Below are 13,250 nucleotides of genomic sequence, written 5' to 3'. Positions count from 1 at the left end.
GTCAGAATTGAGAGATATAAAGTCAGAATTGAGTGATAAAGTCAGAACTGAGAGATATAAAGTCAGAACTGAGAGATATAAAGTCAGAATTGAGTGATATAAAGTCAGAATTGAGTGATATAAAGTCAGAATTGAGAGATATAAAGTCAGAATTGAGTGATATAAAGTCAGAACTGAGAGATATAAAGTCAGAATTGAGAGATATAAAGTCAGAATTGAGAGATATAAAGTCAGAATTGAGTGATATAAAGTCAGAACTGAGAGATATAAAGTCAGAATTGAGAGACATAAAGTCAGAATTGAGAGATATAAAGTCAGAATTGAGAGATATAAAGTCAGAATTGAGTGATATAAAGTCGGAATTGAGAGATATAAAGTCAGAATTGAGTGATATAAAGTCAGAATTGAGTGATATAAAGTCAGAATTGAGATATAAAGTCAGAACTGAGAGATATAGTCAGAATTGTGAGATAGAAAGTCAGATTTGAGTGATATAAAGTCAGAATTGTGAGATGTAAAGTCAGAATTGAGTGATAAAGTCAGAACTGAGAGATATAAAGTCAGAATTGAGTGATATAAAGTCAGAATTGAGTGATAGAAAGTCAGATTTGAGTGATATAAAGTCAGAATTGAGTGATATAAAGTCAGAATTGAGTGATAAAGTCAGAACTGAGAGATATAAAGTCAGAATTGAGTGATAAAGTCAGAACTGAGAGATATAAAGTCAGAATTGAGTGATATAAAGTCAGAATTGAGTGATATGAAGTCAGAATTGAGAGATATAAAGTCAGAATTGAGTGATATAAAGTCAGAATTGAGTGATAAAGTCAGAACTGAGAGATATAAAGTCAGAATTGAGTGATATGAAGTCAGAATTGAGAGATATAAAGTCAGAATTGAGTGATATAAAGTCAGAATTGAGAGATATAAAGTCAGAACTGAGAGATATGAAGTCAGAATTGAGTGATATAAAGTCAGAACTGAGAGATATAAAGTCAGAATTGAGTGATATAAAGTCAGAATTGAGTGATATAAAGTCAGAATTGAGTGATATGAAGTCAGAATTGAGTGATATAAAGTCAGAACTGAGAGATATAAAGTCAGAATTGACTGATATAAAGTCAGAATTGAGTGATATAAAGTTAGAATTGAGAGATATAAAGTCAGAATTGAGTGATATAAAGTCAGAACTGAGAGATATAAAGTCAGAATTGACTGATATAAAGTCAGAATTGAGTGATATAAAGTCAGAACTGAGAGATATAAAGTCAGAATTGAGTGATATAAAGTCAGAATTGAGTGATATAAAGTCAGAATTGAGATATAAAGTCAGAACTGAGTGATATGAAGTCAGAATTGTGAGATAGAAAGTCAGATTTGAGTGATATAAAGTCAGAATTGTGAGATGTAAAGTCAGAATTGAGTGATAAAGTCAGAACTGAGAGATATAAAGTCAGAATTGAGTGATATAAAGTCAGAATTGAGTGATAGAAAGTCAGATTTGAGTGATATAAAGTCAGAATTGAGTGATATAAAGTCAGAATTGAGTGATAAAGTCAGAACTGAGAGATATAAAGTCAGAATTGAGTGATAAAGTCAGAACTGAGAGATATAAAGTCAGAATTGAGTGATATAAAGTCAGAATTGAGTGATATGAAGTCAGAATTGAGAGATATAAAGTCAGAATTGAGTGATATAAAGTCAGAATTGAGTGATAAAGTCAGAACTGAGAGATATAAAGTCAGAATTGAGTGATATGAAGTCAGAATTGAGAGATATAAAGTCAGAATTGAGTGATATAAAGTCAGAATTGAGTGATATAAAGTCGGAATTGAGAGATATAAAGTCAGAATTGAGAGATATAAATTCAGAATTGAGAGATATAAAGTCAGAATTGAGAGATATAAAGTCAGAATTGAGTGATATAAAGTCGGAATTGAGTGATATAAAGTCAGAATTGAGTGATATAAAGTCAGAATTGAGAGATATAAAGTCAGAATTGAGAGATATAAAGTCAGAATTGAGAGATATAAAGTCAGAATTGAGAGATATAAAGTCAGAATTGAGAGATATAAAGTCAGAATTGAGTGATATAAAGTCAGAATTGAGTGATATGAAGTCAGAATTGAGTGATATAAAGTCAGAACTGAGAGATATAAAGTCAGAATTGAGAGATATAAAGTCAGAATTGAGTGATATAAAGTCAGAATTGAGTGATATGAAGTCAGAATTGAGTGATATAAAGTCAGAACTGAGAGATATAAAGTCAGAATTGAGTGATATAAAGTCAGAATTGAGAGATATAAAGTCAGAATTGAGAGATATAAAGTCAGAATTGAGTGATATAAAGTCAGAATTGAGAGATATAAAGTCAGAATTGAGAGATATAAAGTCAGAATTGAGTGATAAAGTCAGAACTGAGAGATATAAAGTCAGAATTGAGAGATATAAAGTCAGAATTGAGAGATATAAAGTCAGAATTGAGTGATAAAGTCAGAACTGAGAGATATAAAGTCAGAATTGAGAGATATAAAGTCAGAATTGAGTGATATAAAGTCAGAATTGAGTGATAAAGTCAGAACTGAGAGATATAAAGTCAGAATTGACTGATATAAAGTCAGAATTGAGTGATATGAAGTCAGAATTGAGAGATATAAAGTCAGAATTGAGTGATATAAAGTCAGAATTGAGTGATATAAAGTCGGAATTGAGAGATATAAAGTCAGAATTGAGAGATATAAAGTCAGAATTGAGAGATATAAAGTCAGAATTGAGAGATATAAAGTCAGAATTGAGAGATATAAAGTCAGAATTGAGAGATAAAAAGTCAGAATTGAGTGATAAAGTCAGAACTGAGAGATATAAAGTCAGAATTGAGTGATACAAAGTCAGAATTGAGAGATATAAAGTCAGAATTGAGTGATAAAGTCAGAATTGAGTGATATAAAGTCGGAATTGAGAGATATAAAGTCAGAATTGAGAAATATAAAGTCAGAATTGAGTGATATGAAGTCAGAATTGAGTGATATAAAGTCAGAATTGTGATATATAAAGTCAGAATTGAGTGATAAAGTCAGAACTGAGAGATATAAAGTCAGAATTGAGTGATATAAAGTCAGAATTGAGTGATATAAAGTCAGAATTGAGTGATATAAAGTCAGAATTGAGAGATATAAGGTCAGAATTGAGTGATATAAAGTCAGAATTGAGTGATATAAAGTCAGAATTGAGTGATATAAAGTCAGAATTGAGTGATATAAAGTCAGAATTGAGAGATATAAAGTCAGAATTGAGAGATATAAGGTCAGAATTGACTGATATAAAGTCAGAATTGAGTGATAAAGTCAGAACTGAGAGATATAAAGTCAGAATTGAGAGATATAAAGTCAGAATTGAGTGATATAAAGTCAGAATTGAGTGATATAAAGTCAGAATTGAGTGATATAAAGTCAGAATTGAGTGATATAAAGTCAGAATTGAGAGACATAAAGTCAGAATTGAGAGATATAAAGTCAGAATTGAGAGATATAAAGTCAGAATTGAGTGATATAAAGTCGGAATTGAGAGATATAAAGTCAGAATTGAGTGATATAAAGTCAGAATTGAGTGATATAAAGTCAGAATTGAGATATAAAGTCAGAACTGAGAGATATAGTCAGAATTGTGAGATAGAAAGTCAGATTTGAGTGATATAAAGTCAGAATTGTGAGATGTAAAGTCAGAATTGAGTGATAAAGTCAGAACTGAGAGATATAAAGTCAGAATTGAGTGATATAAAGTCAGAATTGAGTGATAGAAAGTCAGATTTGAGTGATATAAAGTCAGAATTGAGTGATAAAGTCAGAACTGAGAGATATAAAGTCAGAATTGAGTGATAAAGTCAGAACTGAGAGATATAAAGTCAGAATTGAGTGATATAAAGTCAGAATTGAGTGATATGAAGTCAGAATTGAGAGATATAAAGTCAGAATTGAGTGATATAAAGTCAGAATTGAGTGATAAAGTCAGAACTGAGAGATATAAAGTCAGAATTGAGTGATATGAAGTCAGAATTGAGAGATATAAAGTCAGAATTGAGTGATATAAAGTCAGAATTGAGTGATATAAAGTCGGAATTGAGAGATATAAAGTCAGAATTGAGAGATATAAAGTCAGAATTGAGAGATATAAAGTCAGAATTGAGAGATATAAAGTCAGAATTGAGTGATATAAAGTCAGAATTGAGTGATATAAAGTCAGAATTGAGAGATATAAAGTCAGAACTGAGAGATATAAAGTCAGAATTGAGTGAAATAAAGTCAGAATTGAGAGATATAAAGTCAGAATTGAGAGATATAAAGTCAGAATTGAGTGATATAAAGTCAGAATTGAGTGATATGAAGTCAGAATTGAGTGATATAAAGTCAGAACTGAGAGATATAAAGTCAGAATTGAGTGATATAAAGTCAGAATTGAGTGATATAAAGTCAGAATTGAGAGATATAAAGTCAGAACTGAGAGATATAAAGTCAGAATTGAGTGATATAAAGTCAGAATTGAGAGATATAAAGTCAGAATTGAGAGATATAAAGTCAGAATTGAGTGATATAAAGTCAGAATTGAGAGATATAAAGTCAGAATTGAGAGATATAAAGTCAGAATTGAGTGATAAAGTCAGAACTGAGAGATATAAAGTCAGAATTGAGTGATATAAAGTCAGAATTGAGTGATAAAGTCAGAACTGAGAGATATAAAGTCAGAATTGAGTGATATAAAGTCAGAATTGAGTGATATGAAGTCAGAATTGAGAGATATAAAGTCAGAATTGAGTGATATAAAGTCAGAATTGAGAGATATAAAGTCAGAATTGAGTGATATAAAGTCAGAATTGAGTGATAAAGTCAGAACTGAGAGATATAAAGTCAGAATTGACTGATATAAAGTCAGAATTGAGTGATATGAAGTCAGAATTGAGAGATATAAAGTCAGAATTGAGTGATATAAAGTCAGAATTGAGTGATATAAAGTCGGAATTGAGAGATATAAAGTCAGAATTGAGAGATATAAAGTCAGAATTGAGAGATATAAAGTCAGAATTGAGAGATATAAAGTCAGAATTGAGAGATATAAAGTCAGAATTGAGAGATAAAAAGTCAGAATTGAGTGATAAAGTCAGAACTGAGAGATATAAAGTCAGAATTGAGTGATACAAAGTCAGAATTGAGAGATATAAAGTCAGAATTGAGTGATAAAGTCAGAATTGAGTGATATAAAGTCGGAATTGAGAGATATAAAGTCAGAATTGAGAAATATAAAGTCAGAATTGAGTGATATAAAGTCAGAATTGTGATATATAAAGTCAGAATTGAGTGATAAAGTCAGAACTGAGAGATATAAAGTCAGAATTGAGTGATATAAAGTCAGAATTGAGTGATATAAAGTCAGAATTGAGTGATATAAAGTCAGAATTGAGAGATATAAGGTCAGAATTGAGTGATATAAAGTCAGAATTGAGTGATATAAAGTCAGAATTGAGTGATATAAAGTCAGAATTGAGTGATATAAAGTCAGAATTGAGAGATATAAAGTCAGAATTGAGAGATATAAGGTCAGAATTGACTGATATAAAGTCAGAATTGAGTGATAAAGTCAGAACTGAGAGATATAAAGTCAGAATTGAGAGATATAAAGTCAGAATTGAGAGATATAAAGTCAGAATTGAGTGATATAAAGTCAGAATTGAGAGATATAAAGTCAGAATTGAGAGATATAAAGTCAGAATTGAGTGATATAAAGTCAGAATTGAGTGATAAAGTCAGAATTGCGAATTTTAGATCCCTCAATTCTGACGCTATAACCCACAATTCTGTTTTATATAGTGATTTCATAATCACACCCTTTAATCTCACAATTGCAGCTTTAATTCTTGATATTTGACTTTATCTATCAATTATGGCTTTTATTTTTCCTCACAACCTTTTCTCACAATCATCTTTATTATTCACTCTAGCCAGAAACAGGCTTCCATGATAATGAGGCATCATATCAGCTTCATATCATATCATTCTTCTCTGTGTACAAATGCATTTAATAATATTTTTCAAACAGATCATCTCTCTTTTCTTCCCTTCAGTGATCTGAAGCTCCGTGTGCGCATCTTTATTGATGGAACCCTCATTATCTACAGAGTGAAACCAGAGGATGCTGGGAAATATACCTGTAGCCCCAGTAACAGCCTGGGCATATCCCCGTCTGCTTCAGCTTACCTGACCGTGCAATGTGAGTTTCACCTCCAACCTCTTAACCCTCATCCCTCCCTCGCACTTTGTAACAAACCTTCCCTCGTGGGTAAGGATAAAATTATACTTTTTTTTGTCGAGAAAGCTTATTTCATTTAATTTTGATAATATTTGCTCTATTTTTAATGCAACTTTTTCTGATAATTTTTAATTTTTAATTTTATTTACCTTTAAATTACTATATATACACACTTTATATATATATATATATATATATATATATATATATATATATATATATATATATATATATATATATATAGCTGGTATATATATCATGATATTTCATGCCTCTTGCCACTAGATGTCCTTATAGCTCTATATGGAGCAAATTATCTGTTCGCTGGGTCCTAAAGTCAGTTTCTCTTCAATATGCATTCAGATACACATGTAGACATTATGAAATAATTTTTTGTTTAAGTTTTAGCATTTTTAATTTGAATTTTGAGCATTTTGTACTAAAGCATTCCTTGCATTCCATTAATTACTAAGGGGGTCAAAATGACCCGCGAATGACGGATTTGTTTCTTTTAAAAATTTCAACCACAAAATCCTCCTCGAATCTAGTCTCAAAACATTTTTTTTGGTGTATTCGTGGTTCAAATGCGACAAAAGTCCTAGGGACTTGGACCACTCCGATGAACACAAAAATAAATACAAATTTAATGAATTTCGGGTCAAAATGACCCGAGGGAAGGATAGTACCAGGCCTGAATTTAAAATCTCAGTCAATGTCTTGTGTTCCTTTGAGATTTTGTTTTATATAATTGGTGTCTGTCACGTACAGGGACAGAGCTATTTACACCCTTTGAGATGCCGTGGTGACTGCCAGGCATCTGAGATGTTCTAGTTGCTGCATCTCTCTGGAGGGTTTGAGAGTTTGTTTCCATCTGCACCAAGACTCTTGAGGTGCAGCAGGAAGTGGCGGATAAACCCCGAGTCTGAGCTGCCTCTCTGTCTCTGTCTGTCTGACTGTCTCTATATCATTCTCTCTCTTGGTAGGAGAAGACAGATTGGAAGAGCCTTACTTCCTGTGGTCATCATGAAAAATTGGAATCATGACAGTTATAAATGACAGCCAAGAGTTCTCACTGAAGCAACTTCATTATTAACACATGGTTCCAGCTATCAAATCTGATTGGATGAGGCACATCATGGCACGTTCAAGCCATGTCGGAAGGATTGTATTTATGAGTTGAAGTTAGGAAAAATGACAGAATACCACAATACTTATAGGTATTTAGCAGTGACATTGTCAGGATTTATTTTATTTATATGAAATATTTCTATTTTGCTAGCGTTAGTCCTTTGCAGGGTTTGCTTCATCAAAAATTATCCACACACACACACATTGGATTTGGCACAGGTTTTACACCGGATGCCCTTCCTGACGCAAACCAGATATGAGTGTACTGGGACACACTCACACACACTCCTACGGCCAATTTGGCATGTCCAATACACCTAACCGGCATGTCTTTGGATTGTGTGGGGAAAACCGAAGCACCCGGAGGAAACTTGAACCAGGGACGAAATAAGCTAATTTTCTGGACAAAATATGATAGCATTGTAATATCATAGCATATGATAGCATTGTAGTATCACTGATACTAATATACTTCTACTGATGACTCTATGAAATATAAATAATATGTTTTTTTTATTTATTTTTTATAATTGGTAATGATTAACATTAATGATAGACATTCAGCATTACCATATAATTGAACGCTATATCAATTTCAACATTTATTAGGCTTTAAAAAAATAACAGCTTTTAATTTAAGTGAACTTAAACCAATCTTTACATAAACCCATTATAATAAATTCCATATTTACCTGTGGCCTTCATAATCAATATACAGAAACTTACACTTTACAGTCTTACGCTATACCTTAAAACTCTTTATTATATTATATTATATTATATTATATTATATTATATTATATTATATTATATTATATTATATTATATTATATTATATTATATTATATTATATTATTAATATTAATATATTATTATTATTATTATTATTATTAAATATAAGTCAGCAATCAGCTGTTATGTAGATTAGGTATCTCCAATGAAAATATCTAAAGTCTAGTATCCATTGTTTCATGAGGAAGAAACTGTCCATGACCAGAAAGGGAATAAAAACATCATCAAAGTAGTCCATATGTGACATCAGTTAGTTAGTTATAGTCTCTTGAAGCATCGAAAATACATTTTGGTCCAAAAATAACAAAAAATATGACTTTATTCAGCATTGTCTTCTCTTCCGCATTTGTTTTCAAACCTCAAATAAAGATTCAAACGGTCATGAATCAGTGTATTGATTCATGATTCGGATCGTGTGTCAAACTGCCAAACTGCTGAAATCACATGACATTGGTGATCTGGATCATGAATGGACCTGGACAGTATAGTGTGCATACACTTGGATATGCTCTCGGACTAAATATAAAATATCTTAAACTGTGTTCCAAAGATGAACGGAGGTCTTACGGGTGTGGAACGACATTAGGGTGAGTCATTAATGACATAAATTTCATTTTTGGGTGAACAAACCCTTTAAATGTTTTTTTCGAACGATTGCTTTTATCAATTTACCACCAAGAACAGTACATCACCATGACCAACTATATCATCACAGCTGAAAAGAGGTCAGGGGTGACAAGGGGCCCTTAATGAAGGAACCGAGGGGAAATATAGCCCGGTAGTTCGAAGAGAGAAGAGATTAGTGGTGGAAAAGCACATTATATTGTGTCATATGCAGAGCAGTGGCTGACTGTCTCATTAGCAGCCCGTTCCTCTGTGCCGCTGGGGTTGTGCTACATCAGTCAGCGACACCCCAGGGCTGCTTCAGGTGAGAGAACTTCACAGGAAGGGCTTTAAATAACACTTACATGCTCTGTTACGACACATCACTTACACAGGCTCCCGAACACTGTCAAGATACGAGAGATGCGTTTATACAAATTTTTATATCTATATTTTGTATGGACCATATTTTAATGGCTGTCTTTAACTGGGTTTAATTTGCAATCAACATTGGATTGTTTTTCCTCATACTTTTTGGGGGGTAAAAATTTGGGGATCTGGGCTATACCGGGTTGACCAACAGAAAGGTTCTTGGTTTGAAAATTACTTTCGACGTAAGTGGCACTTCATACATCGCCACACTATTGACAATATTTATACTATACACACTATTGACAATAATTTCATGTTGACTTAAAATTTTTTATGTTTTCTAATCTGCTATCTAACATTTTCACCCATGTCCCTTGTAACGTTGTGTGTCGGTATCAAGCGGCAACCTCCCGCGATCTCTCTTGAAGCCAATACGGAAGTAATGTAAACTGCAATTCCTCAACTGCCACTACGGAAAGGCTCCAGAAGGGAGCAGAATCTCATTGAGCCCCATGTTAAAATTCTCAACTTTACATCAGTAAAAAACATCTTTACAGCCTGGTACAAATTGTGGTTTTGGCCTATAAGGATAATTTTGACCTTAATGACAATTTTTTTTTTAACTCATTTGTTTACGTTATAAAAAGCCTCAAAGTTCTGCATAATTAAGGGTGTAGTTACAGGCGGATAGCCATTTATCCACAGTCTATAGTCATTGCATCACCTAAGCTCCGCCCACATCCCACCTTTTTGCCCATTTTCTGTTACCCGGGAGTCAGACGCAATGACGCACTTGCAAGATGGCAACGCCCAGGTTGCCCCTACTTTAAGCTTCAGAACTTATCGGAATCCTATGGGTGACGTCACGGACACACTACGTCCATATTTTTTACAGTCTATGGTTGGTATGGAAAGAAGGAGGCGGGAACTGGTGAAAAAAAAACACAAAATGAAAGTAAAGTCGCCAACCCCTCACAGACGGCTGCTGCAGATCTAACAGAGGTCAGCTAGTAGTCACTGTGCAAGTAAAACCTCACTCCTCTGTCCTCAAGAGATGCTCTAGCGACTGACGCTAGAGGTTGCAGCCTTTAGCCTCCTTGTTAGAGCGGCCAACTCGCATGCTGGCGGACCCCAGTTCGAGTCCCGCTTTGAGCGGGTGGTTCAAACAGGAGGGGGTTGCTCTGGTGCCGTGACCTGGATGGTACTGAGGTTTAAGGGGGTGAGTGTAACAGAGGCCAGCTAGTAGTCACTGTGCAAGTAAAACCTCACTCCTCTGTACTCAAGAGACGCTCTAGCGACTGACGCTAGAGGTTGCAGTCTTTAGCCTCCTTGATAGAGCGTCTGACTCTCATGCAGGCGGACCTAAGTTCGAATCCCGCTTGGAACGGGTATTTTGAAAAGGAGGAGTTACACACACATATAATAAAATAAAAACAAAATATAACATAAAATTCAGGCCTCAATGGTCCTCTCTCATCCTTCACTGTTGTCCCTCCTCCTTTTATGCTTTTGAAACTCCGCTCTAACCCCCACCCCTCTTGGTCCGGGTCCCGGACACACTGCAACCAGTCGTGAGGCTCTTACTCGCATTGGCATATGATAGTACTAAAACGCTCGGTGGACGGCTTGACACTCCTCCACCTCCTGGCGGCCAACAATGCCTACTCGGTTGAGGGCAGCCGGCAGTGTGTTCCCTGTTCCCAGCTCCTTCCCATCATGGCGGACGGCAGCAGGCTTCAGCCCACGGCAAATGGTGGCGACTCCACCGCTCCCTCTCGGATGGCAGCCACCCCACCTTGACCCAGGAGCACGGCAGCGAGCTCTCCGTCCCACCTGTTCTTTACTCGCTCCACAGCACCACCGCCTCGGGCAGCCACTCGCATTCTCCGCTTCTCCATGCTACCCAACCTCCTCAGCACCGCGATCCCCATTAGCAGGGAGGGCTCTCCGACAGCATCTCCCTTTGTCCCTGGTTTCAGCACTACGCTGTGTGTTAGTATGAGAAGGAGGCGAGAACTGGTGAAAATAAACACAAAATGAAAGTAAAATCAGCAGCCCCTCACGGACGGTTGCCACACAGACATAATAAAACAAATAAAACACAAAATTCATGCCTGGTCCTCCCCTGTTCCTTCACTGTCATCACTCCACCTTTTATACCTCTAAAGCTCCTCCGTGAGGTGCTGCGCGTAGTGGGGGCTCATTATCTCTGCGCCGCCGGCCTCGCCCCGCTCTCACGGTCGCTTGTCCTGCTCGCCATATCCCTAATTCCTGTTTGGACTGTACCACCTTCGCAGACCCTGCCCGTGTTGTGAACATGCCACCTGTCATATACGTCCCAAGAAAGTTGCCGGGAATCATTCGCTGCCCAGTGGATGCCAACCCTCCAGTTATGTCAGTCCGATGGGAGAAAGATGGCTACCCACTCAGAATCGAGAAGGTCTGTAGACTTCTGATTTCTGAAATGTAGAGACTCATGACTGTTTGACAAAAGATCACTGATTGCTCTCCTGTGGTCCTCTCGCAGTATCCTGGATGGAGCCAAATGGCAGACGGAAGCATTCGGGTGGCAGAGGTCACTGAAGACTCCCTTGGCACCTACACCTGTGTGCCTTACAATGTCCTAGGTACCATGGGACAGTCCCCTCCGGCCACTCTGGTGCTAAAGGTGAGTCAGTGCATCTTAATTAAAGGGGTCATGATCACTTTTTCCTTGAAGGTTTGTGTGTTGAACGTCATTATGTGACCCCAGGACCCCCCTTACTTCAACGTGAGGCCCGGGGGGGAGTACCGTCAGGAGGCGGGGAGAGAGCTGGTCATCCCCTGCGCTGCTTCTGGAGACCCTGAGATTCCAACCATCGTATGGAGAAAGGTATGACCCACCAGGACACTGAGTGTAATATATTTCCCCCATGCCACGGATAGACAATCATGTACTGTTTCTTATTTTGTGCTTTGTCAAGGTCGGGAAGCCCAGCAGAAGCAAACATAACATCTTACAAAGTGGTAGCTTGCAATTCATGTCTCTGAGCAAAGAGGATCACGGAGAGTGGGAATGTGTTGCCACTAACGTAGTAACAAGCATCACTGCCAGCACACGCCTTTTTGTAATAGGTAAATATCTATCTATCTATCTATCTATCTATCTATCTATCTATCTATCTATCTATCTATCTATCTATCTATCCATCCATCCATCCATCCATCCATCCATCCATCCATCCATCCATCCATCCATCCATCCATCCATCCATCCATCCATCCATCCATCTATCTATCTATCTATCTATCTATCTATCTATCTATCTATCTATCTATCTATCTATCTATCTATCTATCTATCTATCTATCTATCTGCCTGTCTGTCTAATTTCTAAAATATTTTAATAAATTAATTTAATTAAAAAAATGTAAAGCCACTAAATACGTCACAAATGTGATTTCTCATCATGTGCCAGACAGAAAGTGTAGTCCAGGACATTGTGATACCCAGCCAAGCGGCACAAGTGAGTCATTACAGTAGGGGGCCGTGTAGCTCTGGGTGCTCTAACTCAGCTGTCACGTCTGTGAGTTCGCCCTCGGATGACAAGTGATGTGTCAGCAGGGACACAACACCACACACACTTTATTTGTTTGGTGATGGACTGGTGTCATGACAGTCTAAAGATTATGGTTAATGAGGGAGCAATTAACAGATTCTCCGCAGCTGCTAGGTGCCGATAAGAGATGTGATGGAACTCCTGAAACCATCCTCCACTTCAGAGTCTTCATCGTCTTCAGCGGCTGGTGCTCTGCTGCTATTATCAGACTGGGTTAGTCTGTGCTTGGAGTTTGTTTATTGTCTGGTCAGAAAACATAAGTGAGAGGAGGTTCAGGTCAGACAAACAAATCTCCTGTTCTTCAGTTCCTCATAAATCTCTCTAGCTGTGTCTGACAAGGCGAAATCCATCTTGGAAAGTTGTTTTGGAACAAACAGCCTGGCTTAGACCATAAAAATTTTAGGATTGAAAGAAATGAATACTTTTGTTCAGCAAGGATGCATTAAACTTACAAAATAA

At 36.4% G+C, this 13,250-nt stretch overlaps 1 protein-coding gene across 1 annotated transcript in view; it reads left to right on the top strand.

Annotated features, from left to right (window-relative positions):
* The window catches only part of igsf9ba (immunoglobulin superfamily, member 9Ba), a 107,753-nt gene that overhangs the window by 81,415 nt on the left and 13,088 nt on the right, over positions 1-13,250 (top strand). Inside the window, exons 7-11 of the mRNA XM_067451170.1 lie at positions 6,113-6,258; positions 11,490-11,632; positions 11,720-11,860; positions 11,945-12,064; positions 12,156-12,306. Coding sequence (XP_067307271.1) covers positions 6,113-6,258; positions 11,490-11,632; positions 11,720-11,860; positions 11,945-12,064; positions 12,156-12,306 — 701 coding nt within the window. The remainder of the gene's footprint in view (positions 1-6,112; positions 6,259-11,489; positions 11,633-11,719; positions 11,861-11,944; positions 12,065-12,155; positions 12,307-13,250) is intronic.

This window comes from Pseudorasbora parva, chromosome 8 (assembly GCF_024679245.1).
Source record: "Pseudorasbora parva isolate DD20220531a chromosome 8, ASM2467924v1, whole genome shotgun sequence".
In the NCBI taxonomy this organism is placed as follows: Eukaryota; Metazoa; Chordata; class Actinopteri; order Cypriniformes; family Gobionidae; genus Pseudorasbora; species Pseudorasbora parva.
Note: the sequence above shows the minus strand (reverse complement) of the source record. Positions and strands in the feature narration are given on the sequence as shown.